General features: G+C 38.7%; 1 protein-coding gene across 1 annotated transcript in view; it reads left to right on the top strand.

Moving 5' to 3' along the window:
- Positions 1 to 18,822, top strand: part of LOC141507061 (5-hydroxytryptamine receptor 3B-like) — a 31,382-nt gene extending 12,560 nt beyond the window's left edge. Inside the window, exons 3-9 of the mRNA XM_074214393.1 lie at positions 6,005 to 6,049; positions 6,443 to 6,552; positions 6,994 to 7,163; positions 8,403 to 8,560; positions 16,375 to 16,585; positions 16,717 to 16,914; positions 18,581 to 18,822. Of these exons, the coding sequence (XP_074070494.1) occupies positions 6,005 to 6,049; positions 6,443 to 6,552; positions 6,994 to 7,163; positions 8,403 to 8,560; positions 16,375 to 16,585; positions 16,717 to 16,914; positions 18,581 to 18,822 (1,134 nt within the window). The remainder of the gene's footprint in view (positions 1 to 6,004; positions 6,050 to 6,442; positions 6,553 to 6,993; positions 7,164 to 8,402; positions 8,561 to 16,374; positions 16,586 to 16,716; positions 16,915 to 18,580) is intronic.
- The last annotated feature ends 4,474 nt before the right edge of the window (positions 18,823 to 23,296 follow it).

Here is a 23,296-nt window from a genome sequence, read left to right on the forward strand (position 1 = left end):
ATAGTTAGTTCTCTCTCTCTCTCTCTCTCTCTCTCTCTCTCTCTCTCTCTCTCATATAATGTTTGCATATGGTTTCCTCCAATAGATTGTAAGCTCCTTGTAGGCAGAAACTTTTTTCTTTTACTTTTTTTTGGTATCCCTAGTGCAGAACACAGAATCTGGAACATAGTAGTCTTTTAACAAATGTTTATTGATTTATTGATTGATCCTGGAGGTGATTGGAAGCCACTAGAGGCTAATGAGTTAAAATCACTTTAGTGGATGAAAGAAAGTGAAATGAGACTTGAAGCAGGCAGACTCAAAAATAGGCTGTTGTGATAATTCAAGCGTGGGATGATGAAGGCCTGCCCTAGAGCAGTGTCAGTGTCAAAGGAGAGAAGGGGCAAATTCAAAGATGGAGCAAAGTTATGGGTGGTGGTGAGGGTGAGAGATAGTGAGGAGTCCAAAATGACTTCTTAGTTGTGAGCCTGAGGAACTGGAAATTGCTATTGTCCTCTACAGTAATAGAGAAAGAGGAAATGGGAAAAGATTTTTAAAGCCTTTTATTTTTCATGCACAAAATAGGTTACATAAAAATCCTGAAAGATGTTTAATTTAATTCTAGTTAACAACCCCCTAAGAAAGGCCCAGCGTTAACCAAGCTCTAAATTGAAACTCCTTTGAGACAGTTTTCTATGTGTAAATTTGGAGTCCTGGTCTCCTAGGGATGTTTCCTCAACTATATAAAGGAGATACTACTCGGAAATTTTGTCCCTGGGTTACCAATGCATTATTTAATGGGCTTGACCAGACTGGATCATCATTCAACTTGGTCAAGGAAGCATCAAATGAATTATATAATGATATAGTATAGTCCTAGAACTATATAGCTAAGGCACTGAGACTTCCTCTACTCTTTTTTCCTAAGTCTCATACTATCTAGCATAAGGTAGAATTGTTCCTGTTTCACTTTGGACTCCAACAAATCTTGCATTTATACTGTTTCTTGATTTCAACATATAAATGCTCATAATAAAATTTAATATTTTTTGTTCCCGTTCCAAAGCAAGCATACCCCTGTAATTAGAGTATACATCATGCTTTCAAGCTCTGTGTCTTGCATTGCCAGCTATGTAGTGACCTTCTTCTCATCAGTATCTCAAAGTCAATATATTCCTGAATAAATCATTCTGTCTTCCAAATTTCTCAATTTCTGTTGAGGGTACTGTGTTCCTCCAAATTACCCTGGTTTGCATCCTCTGAAATAGCTTTGATTCAGTTCTCTTCCTTATTCCCCCTAGTCAATCAGTTGCCAAATCTTAGTGATTCTACCTAAAGACTTACTCTTTTTTTGTTTAAGAACATTTTGGCTACTGAAAAGGACAGAAAAATAATATTTGTGTAAGGAAAAAATAATAAAATCAGTTTGAAAGAAACAGTCTCTCAGGTAAAATTTTGAGAATCGTTTTTTCGACCAGAGAAAGAAATGCTTCTTAAGATAAATGTACTAAGAGGGCTATTTTAAGACATTGCCCTGATTGAGTTAATGATAGCTGCCTGCATTGTGGTCCATCAGAGTGTGTGTGTGTATTTTTAGAGCTTTCAGTTTTATGATTGATAAACCATAAATCAACTAACTTTGGCTTGGACTATGGGAAAATTATATAAAGACTGTTGGGGTCACACCTGAAAGATGGAATTTTTTTGTTTTATATTTTGTTAGAAGTGGTTAGCTGTTTATGATGAAGTCCTGAATTGAGGCATGGAAAAAACCAGAAGAAGGGAAGAAAGAGAAGATATAGGAAGGATAGTAAATGACCCAATGATGATAGGAGCAAGGAAACTGAGCTTATATGGAACTGGGGACAGAAGGCATGGTTGTTGATAGGAGGAGCTGTTTATAGAAAACAGAAGACAGGTGTTGACAGGGGCTGGTCGAAGTTGATAGGCAGGAGCTGCAGCTGTTTTGCTGGGAATCTGGCTGTTGGGAAAGAAGCTGAAGAGCAGTTTTCTCTCAGGTCCTCAAATAGCTCATATCTCTCCTTAACATTTAATGAAAGTCCAGCCAATTTTTCAGTTTTCTTTTCACAAATGTTTGTTTCTTCCCTACTCTTAACAACTAAAATATCAATATTTGTAAGGATCAAATGAAATATTTGTAAAGTATTTAGCTTTATCTCTCCCTTCCTCTTATTACTTATGCGACTTTGGGCAAGTCATTTAACCTCTCTAAGCCTCTTTCCTTATCTATAAAACAAGAAAGTTGGATGAGATTATCTAAAAGATTCTCTTTTTAGGGGCGGCTAGGTGGCATAGTGGAGTACCTGGGTTCAAATCCGGTCTCAGACACTTAATAATTACCTAGCTGTGTGGCCTTGGGCAAGCCACTTAATCCTGTTTGCCTTGCAAAAAAAAAAGCCTTAAAAAGATTCTTTTTTACTCTGATTTTCTTATGACTTCTTTTTTGACCTATTATAATAATTAATAATTACTTCTGTTTGCCCCTCTTTCCTATTCATCCTTTACAGAGCTGTCAAAAGACCACCCAGTGATACAGGTCTGACTGCGCCATGGTCTTTCATGATCAAAATCCTTGGGTGGTGCCTTGTGGCCTCTAGGATGCAAGACAAAACTCCTCAGTCTGACACTGAAAGTCCTGCACAGTCTGAATTCAACCTACCTTGCCAGTTTTATTTAATTTTATTCTCTTTCATGAAAAGTATATTTCCACAATGACCTTATTAGTGATTTCCTAAGCATAGCTTAAATGCTACCTCCTCTAAAGTCACCACCAGTCCATACTTCCTTACCCAAATTAAAATATCTCTCTATCATCTGAACTACTGTAAAATTTTGCTGATACTTTTAGAGCTCTTTTCACATATTTCCCTGTTTTGACGAAAAAGATCATGTCATAGTCATCTTAATGCCTCTTGATGAAAATGTATTTTTTGCCTTTCTTAGTGTCTCCAGCACTTAACACAGGATCAGATACAGATTCTTATTGATTGAATGAAGAATTGCTGTATCAGTTCCATTTCCTGTATTTATGTCCATCTTGGCTACTCTGCATATATCCTGAAATGGCAGTAGCTTTCATTTATATAACTATTTAAGATTTATGAAGTGCTTTTTCATCTATTTGCTTATCTGATAACGAAAAATCTGCTTTGCCCATTGGAAGGTTTAGACCAAGGTTATTGGTTCAGAAAGTCAGTACTACTGAAAGTTTCTTTAGAAGCTTTGATGCTGTGCAGACTAAGCTCATGCAAGCCCACTCCCAATGAAACTGTTGGATGCAGCTGAACTGTTGATAACTTTTGTTAGGAATGAGAAACTCATGGCCCAGCTTTCATCCCTGTACATCACTTCTACCGTGATGGGGTGCCTCCTGTTTTGTTTATATAAAAGACTACAGTCTTGTTTGAGAATATCTGAGTATTATGAGTACCTTAGGGAAATCTGATTATAGAGATAATCTACTCAACAGTGAAGAGTTCCAATTTGTTTCTATTGAGTTTTGTCAATTTCGAATCCCAGATACCTTTGTATTCCAGTCCATTGACTAGAGCCTCCCAGCCAGACGTTGAGGCATCTGTTTCTATAGTCTCCGGAACTGGGAAAGATAAATAAGAATGTGGAGGAATTATCTGTATATTTGCTAACCACCAATTTAGATCTAAATAGGCTCCCTCTGTTAGGAAGACTAATGAATTCCAATTCTCTGAAATATCCTTTGCTTTTAACAAGCAAGATGGAAGGTATCTGAAAATAAAGAAAAAAAAGATACGCAGGGGAAGAGCTGTGAATAATGCCACCAGAGAACCAATTATGTTCACCAGCTGGCATTGAGAAACTTGTTTCCTTTGACTAAAAGATTTTCGTTTTAGCCTCAAACTCTCTTTTTTGACATTGTGTTCTTTGGGTTTGGAGAGATGAAGCTTACCCACCCCCATCAGGCATTAGGGAAAAATCCTCGAAGTAAAAGCAATTGAGCAGAGAAGTGGGCAAGAAGAGAGAAATGAAGTAAGGCACCATCACTGCAGACAATCAAGAATCTAATGGATAAAATAATCGTGAGAAGGAAGCAACATAGTGAAAGAACTCCTCTTCCCATCCTCGTGACTCTGATTCGATGAAGGAACTTTTCCAACTTCAATTAAAGAGAAAAGAGGAAAAGGGCAACGTGTACATTTAATGGATGGAATGAGTTCATTTTTTGTGTATATGATGTATCAAGAGACAGACTAAGAATTTAAATACCTTGAAGCTGAAATTCTCCAAAGGTCATAACTACTAAGTCTTTCAACAATAGTTACAGCATTTAGATCTTATTCTCTTCAGCTACCGAGCTCTTTATTGCAAAATGGAGCTAGGATTAAAATCTCCATTCTTGTGCTTTCTTGGGAAAGTATGCAAGGGCATTCCATGATCTCCAAGGTGATGGGAATGACAATGAGTTTCTCATCTTGTCTGAGCTTTAATAAAGGCCTTATCTCAACTGCCAAGACATGAGCTGATTCTATCCTTGCTAAGAGTCACCCTTCATAGTGGTTACAAGCTGTTCCATCGGGAATTAGTGATTAATCCAATCCTTTTCTATTTTATAATGCTAGGGAACAGGTCTCCAAAACCTGAATGTCCCAAAGCATCCATCTGGTACTTATGAAAGACTGCAAACATGATCCATTGAGACTGAACTTTATGGAGGGCCTCCACATCTGCTTAAAATCCTGTCTTTTCTTCTTCCTCTGAAAGTTTTCAGCAACAGTTCTCTCATCTTCTAAATGGTATAGGGAACTTCACACCTCCAGGTTATATAATATTAACTTCAAATGAGAACCACACTAAGTGAAATTGGGGGTGAGGAGAAGGGCAACAACAATATACTGCTATATAACTGATCTTATGCTTTCAATCCAGGAAAAAGGAAAAAAAAAACAAGTAAAGGCCAATTGCCAGTTGCTTTCATACTAACAACACAAGAGCTATGATTTGTTATTTACTGAGAACTGGCATGCCCTAAACACCATATATAACACAAAGGAACACTGGGTTCTTGCCTATCTCAATGGTTCCTGGGCCTTGAGCCAATATCAGACCACAAATAACAGTGGGACATGAAAATAGCAGGTTAGAATGTATGCAAAGGAGGACTTTAATTTCATATTTTTTCATATTGGATTTTGTTCTTCTTTCCCTGTTTTCTTTACTCTAAGGGGATTGCCTTCATTAATAGCGTATCATTGAGAGGCAAAAGGAAGACATAGTTTCATGAAGATGTTTTTAACTATAAATATCTGTCCTCCATCCACACCTTCCCAAGAAACTCTTTCAAGACTATTAACTATTTTTCCTACTGCTCCTCTTGTCCCAGCTCCCAGTAGCCTAACAGTTTTAGGATTCTCTTCACTGGAGGACACACTGAGAGATAGTAGTTTTTAAAGGTGATCACTGACTCATTGTAGGCCTCAGGGAATTTATCATGTCATCCACAATACACTTTATTTATGTTCACCCCATTCAGCCTCTTTTAGGAGCAGGAAAATCCATACATAGTGTGACTTAATATGAATAACTGCCTGTAGCAGCTGAAACAACATACTTTTGAAAGCTTATGAATAATATCTTGATTACAAATAAAAGCTAAGTCTCATATTTTTAGCCCAAGATTGGCTAAGAATATATATATATATATATATTATTCTTCATTCTGATTAATGGCAGAGTAACTAATTAGAGTGGAAAAGAAACTAGTGATTCGTTTGGGATGTCAAGTACAGTCAAAGTGCCATTTTGTCACAGATAATATAGTAAGGCTCAGAGAGACAGGTGTGCATAATAAATGGGAACTTAAGAGAGCCAGGAGGAGTTGAGGCGATGCTTAAAAAATCAGGATTGCTTGGTGAAATTTGATTTCTTTCCTCCTGAAATGACATACCATTGAACTGGGTCTTTGATTTATTGATATTCCAAGATTTAATGTGATATTTAAATTTTTCTTTCTTTCTTTTTGACTCTGCAGGATGCACAGAATCAAAAACTAAAAACTAGTGTATGGTACCAAGAGGTAATTGAGCCTATTTCCTTCTATTCATTCATACTGGAATCTAGACCTAGAACTGACATAAAAATAATCCTAGTGAGGAATATGCATTATTACTTATTTTGAACCTTTATTTCTTTGTATATAGTTTTGGCAAATAATATATAATTAAAAATGCTTATTTTTGCTATACAATTAACCAGTGCTTAAATGCCAAACTCATGCCATCTCAAATGTATATTTACTATTTCTAATCTAGGGCTGACCATCTTCTTCCTGATTGGTGATGAGATGGAGGAGAAAGAAAGAAATCTACTTACTTTAGCAAAAGATAGCACCTGGGGTTATCAATATAAACTTCTTCTCTGCTCTTTAGCAATGCTACATTATGACAAGTTTCTTTTTGATTTCTTACAGATTTGGAATGATGAGTTTTTAGCCTGGAACTCCAGTATGTTTGATGGAATAGGAGAAATCTCCCTTCCATTGAGTGCCATCTGGGCTCCAGATATCATCATTAATGAATTGTAGGTGGAGTTGGTTCTATTTCAATAAGGCATAGTTTGGTTAGAATGCTCAGACCAATCAATAGCTATTTATTTTCATTCTAAGTTACTTTATTATTGTTTCTGAAATTTGAGTCAGTACTATGTTGTCATACATATATAGGAGAGGAAGAATAGTAATTTGGAATTGAAGTGGACCTTAAATATAATGAATTGACTTCAAATGAGATAAACATTAATTAACACTGGGGTAGAGCTATAGAGAAAAACTCATGAAGTTGTATTCTGAGGCCATTGCTGATGTTGAATCATCCCAAAGGAAATGTCTATCTCTTTCTGCTTTATAGAGAGGTCAGTCACAGGTATCATGACCAGTACTTACCAGTCCTTCCTTAGTATAATCTGAACTGTGTCACCAACCCAGGACATATTCAACAGCAAGTTCTCTTATGCTTTATGTAGCGTGGACACTGAAAAATCACCTGATCTTCCCTATGTTTACGTGAACTCATCTGGGACTATTAAGAACAATAAGCCCATCCAGGTGGTCTCTGCATGCAGTTTGGAGACATATGCTTTCCCATTTGATACACAGAACTGCAGCCTAACCTTCAATAGCATCCTGCACACAGGTAAACTCAGAGAAATGGGGTCAGCTACCTGGAAAATATTCATGGAGAGAACATATGCCACTGTGAAAAGAGCTGACATCTATCATTGCTTGACTTTATCCTTGTCATTAGGTGGTTTATTCAATTGAATTCAATTCAGTTTAACTCAACTTGTTTATAAAGTACCTGATCTTTATGCTGGGTGCCCAGAAAAGAATAGTGAAAAACAACACAATCCTGTTTTCACAAGATTAGTCTTTACAGTTGTGTGGAGAGGATATAGCATACATTAAATAAGTGTAATGCAAGGTAGAAAACAAGGAGAGGGAAAGAGATCTAGGTGAGTGCTTTAGCAAAACTTTAGGAGACAGCTAAAGAATTCCCAACTAAAAGGAAGATAAGAGCTTGGAGAAGAGAAGAATTTTGACAAGTAGAGATAAGGATAAAGGGCATTCTAAGTCTGGGAGATAGCTTACCTGCCCAGATTCAGAAATGTAGGACAGTTTGAGTCCTGTTTAGTTGGGCTACATGAAGCAGAATAAGTGTGAAAATAAAACTGGAAAGGCTAGTTAGAGTCAGAAAAAGAAGACCTTGGAGCTCTGGGTGAGGAACTTATATTTTTATCCCATAAACAATGAGGAGCCACTGAAAGCTTTAGAGGAGGAGAGTGGTATGGTTAGACATATGTAATGGGAAGATTACTTTGGATGCTTCATGAAATATAAAGAGGGTGTTCCTGGTGTAAGAGTTAGAAGACCTGCCTCTGATGCTTCCTACTTATTTGACCTTGGGCAAGTCATTTAACTTCTCTCAACCTCAGTTTCCTCACATGTAAAATGATGACATTGGATTAGATAACCTTGGGAATCCCTTCCCTCTCTAAATCTATGGTTCCATGATCTTAGCTCTGCTTTGATTCAAGTTTGGGAGTTTCTAGGGTTATCTATACTGCCTGTGATTTGAAAGTTATAATGATACAATTTTTATCTCTAGAGGTAGATTGTAGGGAAGCTATGGTGCCAGCACCATCAACCCATGGATAATATGACCTAGTTCTCATCCCCACTGTTTTTGGGGGACTATTTTCACCTAGTATTCAAAACAGGGAGACCCAACTTGGGGTATGTAATACGGGATCCAATAAAGATGATGATAATGTGAATAATGGTGTCAGTGAAAGGACAAAATACAATAAGGATGAGGGTAAGCTAGAGAAGCCTCTCCTGCTATGTGAAGACCAATAGTTTCTGTTGTTTCCAGTGGCAGATTTAGATCTTGCCTTCCTGAGGAGCACAGAAGACATTAAGAAAGACAAAAAGATGTTCGTGAATGATGGCGAATGGGAACTCCTTTCTGTGCCTTCAACTTATCATGTTATGCACAGTGAAGCTGGAGACTTTGCACAGATTCAGTTTCACGTAGGTGCTTTTATCACCTTCCTCTTGATACTCATTTTATCTCTGTAGTGGTCTGTGTTAGGGGAAGGAATCCCACTTCCCCTGGAGGGAGTGGTTAGGCACTGTGGTTATGCAAAGTTCTTGAGGTTCAACTTATACCGGAGCCTCATGTTCCAGCCACAGGCCCTGGAGTTATACACCCATCCTGTCAGATACAGGCAGCCTATAAACAAACAGAGGGATTAAGAGAGCACATTTTTTAGACAATACAAGAATGAAAAGGGGAGATCTGAGCTGAGGAAATGAATGAATCAATCAACCCCTTGATTCTCAAAGCTTTTCAATACTGCTTTAGCAAGAGCAAAGATACCATAGACTAATTAACTGCCTAGTACATTCCTCAAAATTTGCTTTGAAATGAAAGGAGAAAATAGGATCTCCATGAAAGTAGATATATAGCATAGTCCTTTATGAATAAAATAGTCAATATTTATCTCATTCCACATAAATTACATATTTCATATTGGTTTGCATTGATACTATAAAGAACCAGTCAACAGAGAACCTCAAGAGATGTACCTCAAGAGCTATCTTGTATTGGAAAGATCTTTGGCTTTGGTGTCATAGGTCCTTAGTTAATATGCTAACTCTTCACTTGCTACCTGTGTGACCATAGACAGCTCTTTTTACCTGCCTCAATTTCTTCATCTGTAAAATGAAATTGGATTAAATAACCTCTATGTACTTCCCTGCCTCCAGATCTATGATCCCATGGCCCTTTGGGATCTCAGTGATGATTATTGCACCTTATTAAGATGAGAATCATAATTCTCAGACCACTCATGACTATTTAACATGGAAATTTACCCAGTTGGGAAAACCATAATGTGAGGATGGTAGGGGGAGAATTGAAACCTATTGTTTCTTGCCACATTATAATAAAAACATATCTTGCTGCTACATTGCATGAAATGATTTACATCTGGGGCAGCTAGGTGGTGTAGTGGATAGAGCACCAGCCCTGGAGTCAGGAGTACCTGAGTTCATATCCAGCCTCAGACACTTAATGAATTACCTAGCTGTGTGGCCTTGGGCAAGCCACTTAACCCCATTTGCTTCGAAAAAAAACCTAAAAAAAAAAGAAATTATTTACATCTTACCCTGTTAGCCACCTAAAGTTCCCGTATCTGGGTACTGTCACAAAACACATGGCCACATGGAAAAGGCCAGTCCCAGTCTATCAGCAGAGTTCTGTGTCCAATGGCTAGTTCAGAGGATGGATGGATTCTTCATGCTAAGAGAGGTATTAGAACTGATCCCTGAAATAGAAGCTGTAAACAGTATTGCATTCTAGATCCAGATCCATTCACTGTGTCCACAAGATACACTCAGCAAGAAACTGTCCCTTTCAGGTTCACAAGGCAGACCTGAAAGTAAAGTTGGGAGCTCCTGTAAAAAAGGTCCTGGTTCCAGTGAATATTCAGATCTTAAGGGAGAAAATACCCCTCAATGACTTAAAACAATGTTCAGCAGCACCTCTACAGAGAGTTATCCAGGAATACCACATATTTCCAAGTCTATTCAGGAAAGCACTGGCTAAGCCCAGGGATTCTTCTAACCTGTATGTGTGTTCTCTCTTCCATTGCTATAATAAACTTCTATCCAATCAACAAATATTTATTGCAGGCATAGAACTTATGACCTAACTAATACAAGACCAGTTGTGGGGCAGCTAGGTGGCACAGTGGATAGAGCACTGGCCTTGGAGTCAAGAGTACCTGAGTTCAAATCCAGCCCAGACACTTAATAATTACCTAGCCATGTGGCCTTGGGCAAGCCACTTAACCCCATTGCCTTGCAAAAAAAAAAAAACAACCTAAAAAAAATACAAGACCAGTTGGGATAATGGCAACCCACCTTCTAGCAACAAGTTTGGATCCTGCCTCGATTTCCTCTATCTTCTTAGCAAAGAAGGGGACCATTTGTCCACCTCTTTTGCTAGAAGATGGAAAAGGGGAAGCTTTGCTTCACATTTATTTTGATGAGTTTCTTGGATAAGAGTAAACACCTCATTAATTTTAAAGATATCAGCCTGAAAACATTATTAATGCAGCCCGAATAATGGAGAGCATTAAAGGGAAATGCATAGGACTAACACGTGCCAGGTGGAACAGTCACCTATCAAGCGCTCCAGAGAATGATGCACACACCATTACCTACACTGCATGAAGGAGACAAACAAAGACAGAGACAGGGCCGGCACGCTGAGAAATACACAGGCACAGAGCTCTACAAAAGTAGTAATCATTTGTAGTTCCTTCCAACCCTTTCACCCCAGCTCCCAATTTGTCCTCTCAGTGCCTACCTCATTGGAGAATCTTAAAAGCATTACCTCCATTTTTCAGATGAGAAAACTGAGGCACAAAGAGTTTGCATAAAGCTGTAATGCCTTCTCTGGGTCTCCAGAATCCTGCCTACAACTTCCTCCCCTCCCCAGACCCGATTGCCCCACTGTCATATTTCCTCTTTGTATGAATTGCCAAAACATGTGGAGAAAAAAAAGAGAAATTCAGACACTTTCCTAAAATTTTTCCCCTGAAGCTTTTGCTGTTCAGGAGACCAGGATAGGACACATCCAGGTGAGGGAGAAAACTTCTAGGGTGCAGTAGAAAAGATATGATTATTCTCATGGAACATGTGTTTCTGCTCTTAGAATGGGTAGGGGCTGGATGGGTAGACTAATTGGAGAATCTATAACTTCAATTATGATTTGAGATTGATTCATTATTAGATCTCCTTTAATCTCCCATCCCCCCTTTACTTGCTCCATTCCCATTATATACTGAATCTTGCAATAAATTCACAGACTCAGTCCTACCTTTATGAAAAAGTTTAATCACTAAGGGATTTCAATATATCCTGCAGTGTGGGACCTATAAGGAAGGGCCCTAGTCTCTTTTAACTCCACAGAGTTAACATGGTACTGCTGTCCTCAGTTGGAGGGAGGCAAGTAGAACTCTGTGCTGGAGGGTCATCTGAAAGAATAGGCCATTTTTCTTCTCATCTAATCATATTCTTCTACCCCAACTATTGTCACATAGTAAAGGATATGAGGATGAAGATGGGGGAGCAATAATCTACTATAAATGTGCTACATCTTTAGTCCTTCTATACACTGTGGCTGTTTACATGGAATTGAAGTAGCTAGAAGTCCAGATAGATCCCAGCTAATGGTGCAATCATATCTGTTGGCTCCGTAACATGTATTGTTTATTAGAAGGGGCAGATGATACTTTGAAGTCAGGGCTACTTTCAGCAGGGGCCTAGGGCACAAGCTACTTCTTTCAATAAGAATGTCTCTAAGGATCCTGGTAGCTGTTCCAACAGCCATAAGAGGGGAAATATTACCCAATATTTTATTGGATGAACTAATTCCTAGAAAAAAACAAGGGACAACATTTGATTCCTATAGGGACAAGATAGTTTTGTTTTGTTTTTATTTTTAAAAAGAAGAAATGGAGGAATTTTAATTTGATGGAGGAAGGGGGTAGCTCTGGGTCCTCAGCACTGAATCAACTCCAGATATTCCCACTCCAATTTATGAATTTTCAGATAGGAATCACAATGCCTGGAAAATGGAATAAGGAGTACTCAAGGTGGGAAAAGGGTATCACGCTTCTTTGTTCCCTTCCAGAGGCAGATAAGATACCTCACAAATCCAACAGAAGACCTTCTTCCTCTCTGTTTATCCAAGGGATATCATTAACCCCCCCTCAACAAATAATAATGGACTAATCATGACTTTAGAAACCTTCTCTAATGTTACTTCAAGTAGGTGCAAAGTCCTAGTTATATAACATTAGCAAGGGAATAACATGAACAGACACTCAAATTCTATCCAGTGAAATCAGTTTCCTCTCCCTGAGGAAATAAGGAGACAGTCCTGGAGATATTAGGGGATAGGCACCCCTCAGTGGGATCCTGCTCAACCTTCAAGCCAGATTCAAGATGTTCCCACTTAGGGACCCACAAGAACTTAACTGAGTGGCAGTAACTTTCCTGGCTCTCTCCAAAACTGGAATGTTGGGGAGGGGGATGGGAAAGGAGGGAAATGGGCTTCTGTATGGAGCGTGAATTTGGGCGTCAAAATTCCAACTATGTCATAAAGACGGTCATGCAAAATTAAGTACTGGTGGGGTCTACCATCAAGGAGGCAATTAGAGGCTAACCTTGGGGCCTATTCCATCTCCAAGGAGCTCTCCACACAAACGTTCTGAATTAGATTGATCTCTTTCATTAACATCAATAGGCTCCAAATACCTTTGTGTACTTATTATTACCTGGCTTTAATGGATAATGAAATTGTGGCATAATATTGCTAACACCTGAAGGGTGTCTAATGGAGAACACGGACTGAAACTAAAATGCTTTCTCTTCCTTTCCTGTGGAATTTAAAGGAACCGGCTCCTTTAGTCCATTAGAAATGATGGGCTCAGTATGGTGATGGATCCAGAAAGTGTAGCTTCTCTCTGCAACAAATTTAGTACCACTTCTCACCCATCCCAAGGTCAGGTTAGATGCTGCCTTTGGGTTTGTCCTAGGGTAAAGTAACTCTCAGAGGATCCTATCTTAGCAAGTGAGCATTCATTTTAGATCACTCTATACTCCCATTACACAGAGGCCAAGAGGCCAAAAGCAGGCTCAATCACAGAATCTCTGGACTGGAGAGGATCTCCATATGTTTAGTCTAGTCCCCCTGGTCTCCTAGTGATTCCATCCCAACATCAATCCAAACATCCAAAGATGGTAGTTTTTAATCTGCTGATTTGGGAGTCATTTTGATAGAAACAGTTACTTGGTTCCCACTTAAAGTTTATAGCAAAACCTAAGTTTGTTCTTCATTTATTTATCACTATTCAGCTTTGCAAAGAGTTTTTAGAAAAAAAAAAATCTCCTGCCGGAATTAATTCTTGGGGCAATCTTGATGTTAGCAATGAACTACATATCCTGTATCCTTTTACATTGCTCCTTTTTACATTGTCAAGCACTTACATATGAGTGCCACTTTGACAAAACTTCACCACTTCTGAAATTGTACCTCCCACCCCTTTATTCTGGTCCTAATTCACCCCTACATTCTTCTGCTTCTATGATAATTTGACTGTGGATCCCCTGAACATACACCATGCAGACCCCTATATGGGTAATTATAATTGCTGACTGACCCAAAGGCTTTTCTCAAATTGCTTCACTGTTTTAATTGTTCCTACAACCTTCACTCCATTAGAGACAAAGTTCTTTACACTAGTAGAATCATGGATCTAAAACTAGCAGGGGCTTTGGAGGGGCTGAAGTCCAACCATCTCCTTTTGCAGATGAGAAAGATGAGGCCCAGAGAATTCAAGTAATTTGCCCAAGGTTATACAAATCATAAGTGGGATTCAAAATCAGGCCCTGTGACTCCTGCTTCAGTATGCCTCCTACTCTTCCACACTGCCTCCCTCTTTCAATAAAAGGATCAACTGAGACCCAGAGAGTTTAAAAGATCCACTGGCAGTAGCCAAAGGAGAATGTGAAATTTTTTGTCCTTGACTCCTTAGTTACTCTTTCCACATAAATGTCTTGCCTTTTTCTTTGAGTTTACCTTTTTATTAACTCCAACTGAATCATTGGGAGATTTCTTAGTCAATCAAATATCCATAACTAAATCATTGAGAGATTTCTTGCCTTCCTCAATCAGAAGAAGCAGGTTCATCTAGAATTATGATTCAGGTGCTTTTCCATCATCCTATTAGGTCTGGTTCTAATATTTCCCAGAAACATAGGTTTGGGACTTAATTGGAAAACCTTTTTTTTTTTAACTCTTGAACTTCTTAGCTCCCTATTTTCCCCTCTTCCCATTACCTGTCATCAATATGAACTGCTGTTTGCTAACATAAACAGGAGAGGTCTGGGTTGAACACAGTTAATTTTGTTACTGTTTTTCTTAGCTACTCTTTGTGGAAACAGGTTTTAACCAAATCATTACAAAGTGGTAAATGTCTCCCTCTGCTTTAGATATTCATAGCCAATTTGTGTTTAATGTTAAAAAAAGAAAAAACCAATAATCACTAGGCTACAATCAGCCAAATGATTTTGACCTGTCTAGCTCTGGGAACTGAGAGGCACTCCCTAAACCAATGGTTGATGAGGCTGGTCAATGAGGTAGTGTCTCTGTCAAACCCATTGAGCTCTTCTCTCTCCTTAGGCTGATCTAATTAGTCTTTCCCTGAAGTTAGTATTCTCCCAGCTCAATTCTAACTTCCACCCCACCAAATTCAGTTTTTTTTCTCTCCCTCTGAGTTCACTTCTCAAAAAAGATGCTATGATTTCAGATGGACTCTACACTAAGAAAAACAGCTCAGGCCAAGAATGATGACACTAACATTTCTTTCTATTGTCTCCATGGGCAGCTGCCCCAGAATCTTAATATTTTTCTGGCTGAAAAGAAACTTGAGGAGGTCATCTGATCCATTCCTCCGATTTCTTAAAAAGCTTACTTTAAATCATCCCAGATGGATGAAAATTCATCCTGTTTTTAAAAATTCCCTCAATCCTTTCACCAGGAAATGAGATTCAATACTATTTCTACCACCACCATAATCCTATTTGCCAGGAAGTTCTTTGTCATTCAACTTCAATTCCATAAATTTTTATTGAATATCTACTTTATTCCTACCATTGTGCCAGTGAGAATATGAAAAAGGTTTATATAATAATAGTGGACATTTTTTGAAGTTTGCAAGGCAAGCTAACACTACAACTTTTATTTCAGCCTCACGATAACCCTAATATGGATAGGTACTCTCACCTCCCCCATTTTATAGCTGAAGAGATTAAAGTCAGAGAGGTTAGGTGACTAATCTGGGAATCATTCAGTCATTAAGTATAAGAGATAAGATTTAAACTAAGGTTTTCCTGGTTCCAACCTAGTGCTCTTTCTATGTCCTTAAGAACATTATATTTTAGCTAGGGGAAACTAGGTAATTCATGAATCATCAATAATTTTCAGGTCATACTCACACCATAATAGCAATTAGCATTTATATATCACTTGAAGGTTTGCAAAGCAGTTTACTAATGTTTTGTTTGGTGCTCACAACAATTCTGGAAGGTAGTGCTATTTTTCCCATTTTAGAGATAAAGAAACTGAGGCAGAAAGCAGGTAAATGGTTTAATAATAATAATAAAGATAACTAATATTTATATAATGTTTACTCTCTACCAGACATTGTACTAAGAACTTTATAAATATCATACCGTTTGAGCCTCACAATAATCCTGGAAGATATGTGCTATTATTATTATTCTCATTTTATAAATAAGGAAACTGAGGCAAACAGGTTAAATGACTTACCTAGGGTCACACAGCTGAAACTGGATTTGAATTCAGGTCTTCGGGACTCCAACTATACTATCCTATCCACTGTGTTGTCTTGATGTTTTGACAGTACAATTGTCAAGGAAGAAGACATGGTCTCCTTATAAAAGAGTCCAAACCCCTTCCTCCAACTCTTATCCTCAATGTTAAAAGTGGAACTTTCTATTTTTTTCTAACCTTGTAGTAATGTTACCCACCTTTCTAAAAGAGAAGTAAAGAACCTTTCAGATTCTGAAAGAGGTTAGGAGTTCAGGGTGGCATTAGAGGAGAAGCCTTTGACTGATAAACACCATTTAATTGAAAGGACTATTCCACTCCATACTATTGATTCCATAACCCTGAACATGTCTAAGCAGGATAGAGCAAAGGGAGCCCAGAAGGGAGTCATGCTACTTGATTTCTTTTCCTCTTCTAGGTGGTGATCCGGAGACAACCATTGGCCTATGTAGTAAATCTTTTGATTCCCAGCATCTTCCTCATGGTTGTGGATTTAGGCAGTTTCTACCTACCCCCAAACTGCCGTACCAGAATTATTTTCAAGATCAGCATCCTGGTGGGTTATACAGTCTTCAAGGTCAATATGACCGATGAGGTGCCCAGGAATGCAGTGAGCACACCTTTGATTGGTGAGTAGTCTGGGGGTAAGCAGAGAACTTTTTGCCACTCAAAAAAAAAATCTGATGTTTTTTTAATTTGGAGAAGGAAGATGAACTGTATCTTTCTGTTAACCCTATCTCTGTCTGACTCCCCTTTCCAGGCATCTTCTTCACAATCTGTATGGCCTTCCTGGTTCTCAGCTTATCTAAGTCTATCCTTCTAGTTAAGTTCCTCCATACAGAGAGAAGAAATGGGCAAGACCATCCCCTGTTTTGTTTCCAAAGGACCTCCAGGGCTAAACCAGTTGACAGTGCCCATCTGACCAGAACCTCTTTGATGGTGGCTGACTCCCCAACAGGTGGTAAGAAGCTTGTAGTTTTCTTTCTTCTTCCTCTGCTTCGTTTTTTCCCATAATTAATTCACATTGAAGGAACACCTAAGGGCATCATGGATCTGTGAAACTCTCATGGCTCCAGTTCGAGGAACCCATCCAAGGACCTAAAGGTCTGTCTGTTCCATCCATCTGTTTCCCTTTCTAATAAGTCTCATTTGGACTAGAAAAATAGGCTTCTATTATTTGTACCTTAAGATTTAGATCTGAGTTCTTATCCTAGGGTCTGTGAACTTGTTTTTATATTTCAATATAAGTGGTTTAATTTATTATTCTATAAATTTTTAAATCATTTAAATTAAATTAATTAAAAACATTATTCTGGGAAAGTGTCTATAAGGCTCTATTAGACTGCCAACGGGGGCAGGGGGAATGTCCCTAGGGCTCTAAAAGGAATGAGTTGAGTTGACCCTTAAGTCCTTGAAACCTTCCTACATCAATTTGACCTAGATGCCCTCAGATGTACCATTGTAGCTTTAGTATATCCCCAATTTAAGTCAATTCAACAAAGACCTATCAAGCACTTACTATGTAGAGGGAAATTTTTCTGGGTGCTGGGAATACGAAGATAAAATATGCCCTTGCCTTCAAGGAATTAATAATTGTGGAGGAGGATGGTTTATCCAAATTCACAATTAAGTATAGTAGACATAGAAAATGATAAGGGGGGCGTGGCTAGGTGATGACTAGGTGGTGCATTAGACTCTAGAGTCAGGAGAACCCGAGTTCAAATCTGGCCTCAGACACTTAATAATTACCTAGCTGTGTGGCCTTGGGCAAGCCACTTAACCCCCTTTGCCTTGGAAAAAAACCTTAAAAAAGTGATAAAGGCAAGGGGAGGAACAGACAAAGTACTACAAGAAATATGAGGAGGTTGTGATCAGGAAAGGGGTGGCAGAGAAGGTAACACTTGAACATCCTCCTTGAAGGAGGGTGCTATCAACAGTTGGAGATTTGTAAGGAGTGCTTTGCAAGAATAGGGATAAAGTAGATGAATGAAATGAGACAGAAGGAAATCAGGGAACAGCTAGGAATTCAGTGTGGCTGCACTGTTATGTGAAGGAGAGTAAAATAAGCCTGGAAAGTTAGGTGGAAGCTAGGTTTTCAATTCTACTTCAGGGAATTGCATTTTTATCATTTAGGCAATTAGGAGCCACTGAAGATTTTTGATTAGAAGAGTGACTCGGTGAGAGCTACCCATTAAGAAAATTACTTTGGAAAGATTAGTGATGAGATTGAAATAGAGAGAGAGATGAGAGGTGAGGAGAACAGGCAGGAAGCTATTACAATGGTCTGGATCAGAATTGTAATAATAGCAATGGGAGTGAAGAGAAGAAAAGAGATATAGTGGAGGTATAATCAATATGACCTAGTGAATTGTTTGGATATAGGAGGTGAAAGGGAGGGGAGAATCAAAAAATAACTCCAAGGATACTATCTAAACTAAATGCTAATTAATAATAAACATTACTATTTTATCTTCACTCTGTTCTATCTCACCCTCCTCCACCAATGGGTGAAAAGTTCTTCCCCTCCAATTTTCCTCCTATCATCTAAGTTCCCAGTTTTAGCCTCGAAAGGAAAACTGAATTTTGGTAATCCTAACTCACTAGAGTGTCTCTCATCATTTCAGATGTTCCCCTCTGTCAAGAGCATCAGACCCAGGTGGGGTTTCTGGAGGAGGCCCTGACCCAACTACAGTCCATCAGCTCCCGTATTCAGGCTCTGGACCAGGCTGCCCAACAGGAGGTTCTATGGCTTAGAATCTTGTATCAATTTGACAAGCTTTTGTTCCGGGGTTACCTCCTGGTTCTGGGAGTTTACACCATCACTCTCTGTTCCCTGTGGGCAGTGTGGAGTTCTCTGCAAAACTAATTATGTCAAGTTCATAGTGAACACGTCCTCTGTGTGTGTGTGTATGTATCTGTGTGTCTCTGAATATATGTGTGTGTCTGTGTTTATCTGTGGATACAGAAAATCATCAGTTCTATGGTCCATTTCCATTCACCACATATGATTTTTTTAAGAGCAAGAGAAATAAAGATTAGAAGAAAGCATATTGGCTCTGGAGTCAAAGGGTCTGTGTTCAGATCCTGTCTCTCTCACTATCTAGAATCATAAATAAACCACTTATCTTCTAGCTGTAAAATGAAGGGATTAAACTAGTTGACTTCTCTATCCCTTCCAGATATATTTGTTGTTCATTTGTGTCTGGTTCTTCATCACCCTGTGGACTATCCTGTCCATGGGGTTTTCTTTTCATAGACACTGAAGTGATTTGCCATTTCATTCTCCAATGAATTGAGGCAAAGAGAAGTTAAGTGACTTGCTAGTGTCATACATCTAGTAAATGTTTGAAGTTGTATTTGAACTCAAGTTTTCCTGACTCCAGGCCTAGTCTGATCTAAAGCTATGCTCAAAAATTATTCCATTCCTCTTGTCTATCTGTATAATTCTACTACCCTTCTGTGACATACTAGCTTCCCAATCATAGTCCTTATAGTTGACCAGGGCACTTTCTAGGTCAGAATCGATGATGATTAATATTCATATTAATGATTTTTCTAGATCATTCAGTGTCTTAAATTCTTTTGAGGCCCTTACCTTTCTGGATCATTCAACCCCAGGCCTGTAGTAACACTCAAGTGCCTTTGATGTAGTATTGGCTTTTGCTGAAGATTAATTGTTGGAGTAGATCTTGGAACCTGTAGGGTGTATGAATTGATCAATTAACCAAAAACCTATTTATTGAGCCTATATGCTAGGCATAGTGGAAGATGCAAGGATGGCTAAGAAAAGGTCTCTACCCCTAAGTATCCAGTTTTCTTCCCTTTTCTCCTGGCTTCTTATCTACTCCCACTTTTCCTCTAGAGTAAGTGAGGAGACCTGGTTGCCTAACATCTGAACTGCAAGTTTTTCCTTCCTTCCTTCCTCTAGGCTATCTTCCTTATAATAATGCAATTGCTAGAGTTGTTTTCCTTGAAAAACTATGTCAATTGGGTTATTCCCATGCTTGAAAATCTTGTTTATTGTATCAGATCCAAATCCAAATTCAAAGGCATCCTCTATCTTCTTTTCTTACTTTATCTAAGGACCTTCATACTTCACTGCTCAGAAAACAATTTCTCTTGGAAATCTCAAATTTCTCCACCTCACTATGATCACCCAGTTCTTTTCTTCATTGTTCATGTATGTAGTTTTACATTGCCTTTATTGATATTTCTGTTCTCCTCCTCTTCTAAAATTGTGGGTGGTTTTCCTACCTGGTCATACTCTACATACTCAAATAGACCATGAACTCCCTGAGGCCATGAACTTTGTCTTCTCTTTCTAGGTATCCTTCTTCCTTGCCTCCCACTTCACAGGGTTTTACATGCAGCAGCAGACAGACAATACATATTATGGAGTGACTGATTTTTTCCAGGCTTGCCAAGGACACATTTCCCAGCAATTCTCCTTGTGCTCCTCCCAGACAATCCCAAGTCTGAGAGACTGTGAAATCTACAGCCTTACTCCAGCCCTCCCCACCAGCCTTTGAGAGTGTGCTGGATAGTAGGGGATTGAGAAGAGAGAAAAATCTACCTTACCCTGCCAGCTCTGCCATCTTTCTTTGTCCTTGTGGAGGTCATGGAATAACTAAAATAGGTGGTAACTCTGGCCAGCTCTGAAATTGCTTTTTAAAAACACCACCCTCCTTCCCCCAGAAAAAAAATTTAAATACAAACAGCCTTTACCTGAAGCCTCTTTCTCTCATTACCTCCCTGTTAGTGCTCAATGCCAATTGTCCATGAAATTCTGCTGCTGCTGTTAATGAAATGAGGAACATAAGAAGTTTTGGAACAGAAAGTGTCCATGGAGCCCTCTCCTGTCCACCTGTTAACCTTCCCATTTCCTGCTTTCTCTCATTGGTTATCTTCCTCTCTCAAGTATCCCCTGAACTTATCTCAGCTTTCTTCCTTTTCTCCAAAACACACACACACACACACACACACACACACACACACACACACACAAACTCAGATACACACACACAAACACACACACACACACACACACACACACACACACACACACACACACATACACCCCTTTGGTGCAGAAATTACATTGCATTAGAAGGTAGGAAACCAGTATTCCAATCCTGGTTCTTCCTTTAATTAGCTACATGACCTTGGACAAATATGTGAAATTCTCTAAACTGTTGATTTCCTTTGCACCTCAGAGATATTTGGCCACTGTTCAGTCTTCTTTGCTGGACCCTGCACCCTTCCTCTCCAATAAGTGTGGGTTTTCCTAAAGGCTCCATCTTAGACTCTTTCTTCTCTCTCTAAACCTCTGCTTTTGTGATCTCATCATCTTCCATGTATTAGGTGATCAATCTGTACAACTCATTCTATTTCCCTTTAAAGAAAAACCGTCTCTTCTTCCAACTTCCCTATTTCTATTTGTCATCATCCTCTCAAATCTCTGTACAAAGCCACCTCCATGACTTTGTACAAGTAGTCTTCCATGTCTAGAAAGCGCTGCCTCTTCATCTCTGTCTTTTGCTTCCTTCAAAACAAAGTTTAGTTGCCAACCTCTACAAAGGATAAAATGCCTTTCCTAATTCTACCATGGATTAATAGCTACTTTCTTGAAACTTCTCCATATTTGCCTGTGTATGTGTTGCATTACCTTCCCCTCAGTAGCAGATAAGCTCCTTAAGGGCAAGGACTATTTTGTCTTTGTATCCTCAGAGCTTAGCTCAATGCTAAGTAGGCTCTTCATAAATGTTTTCTCATGTATTCAGTTTTATATTACCTTCTTGGGATTTGTATTCTTATTATCTTCAAATGCTTTTTGGTGACCTTTTCCCACTTGGTGAAAATTCCTTCAAAGGTGGCTATTCCCTAAGTCACATGGTAAGGGATTCTGGAAGCCTCCAAGTTAGGCCATCTGTGCAGATTAGAGAAGCCCCATAACAATTTTAAATCCAAATCCCTGATATACATGCAGCATTGTGTAATAGCAAAAGCAACATACAATGTACAATAGGAGAAAGAGCAGGGATCGAGGGATGGGAGATTGGGCTCAAGTCATATCAACCAGAAGAGATTGAATTCTAATTGACAACATACAAACAGCTATTCATAAATAAGAATGAGATACAGGATAAACAGGAGATAATCAACAGAGGAAAGGCATGCTAGTATTAAGAGGGATTGGGAAAGGTTCAGGGTATAATCTTGGGCATGTCACTTGACCTTCCTAGGACTCAGTTTCCCCACTGAAAAGAAGACATTTCCTAATGTCTTCCATAATTTCCTAAATCGCTTCCAGCTCTAATGATGGAAAAAGTAAGGTACGAGGGATGGGAGACTGGAGTTCAAGTCATGTCAACAAGAATTTATTAAGTGACTGTGATATACCAGACTGTACTGGTAAACAAGACCTGCTTTAAAGAGATGGAATTCTAATTGGGGAGACAACATGCAAACAGCTGTGTACAAACAAGATAGATACAGGATACATGTAATTTTAGGAAAAAGAGAAAGAAATCTATCCCCTAATTACTGAATGCTCTCCATAATCTATGGATTTTAAAAAAAATGATTCTTATATCTGTAATGTTTCAGAAAGACTTGACTAGGTCATGGTGATCTTTGGGATTTGCTTTGTTTTTGTTTTATGGCTCCAAATTGTCCACATGCCTTGTTCCCTGGAATTATTTCTTACTGTGTCTGTATGACTCAGTTGTTTTCCTATTCATTCACAATTAGATATTAAGCAATTGGTCAATCCTTAGTGCATGTCCACAACTGGACTTATTACAATGTTGGACTTCCATTGGGCCACTCTTTGGCACTGTGAGTAAAATGTGAGTTTGACTCATGCAACTTGAAACATAATCACCCATTAGGACATCTTAGCCAGAACTGTCCAGCCCAAATGGGACCTGGATGTCTCCCAAAAGATTAATGTTTCAGTAACAAATGTGCTGCTCTGTATCTCAGAATTTGTGAACCTTGAGACTTGAGTGTGACTACATGATTGCTAGCCCATATACCCACCTTGGTGAAGATGGTAACATCCTTGACTCAACTCCAACTCCTAAGAAGTATCAGAATGAACTAATACAATATCCCTATTTCCCTGTTGGAGAAAAGTAAAGTATTAGGACAGCAATGTGATCCCCCAACAGTGTCTAAGCTAGAAAATATCTGTTATACCACCCCCAGAATTTCAGAGTTTGGAAAGGTCTCATATCCATCTAACAATCCATACCTTTTATTTAAAAATCCCTCTTTCAGCATCTCTGTCAAGTATTCATTTAGCTTTTTACTAAAATACCTACAGAGGCACAGGGAAC

Source organism: Macrotis lagotis, chromosome 1, assembly GCF_037893015.1.
Source record: "Macrotis lagotis isolate mMagLag1 chromosome 1, bilby.v1.9.chrom.fasta, whole genome shotgun sequence".
Classification (NCBI taxonomy): domain Eukaryota; kingdom Metazoa; phylum Chordata; class Mammalia; order Peramelemorphia; family Peramelidae; genus Macrotis; species Macrotis lagotis.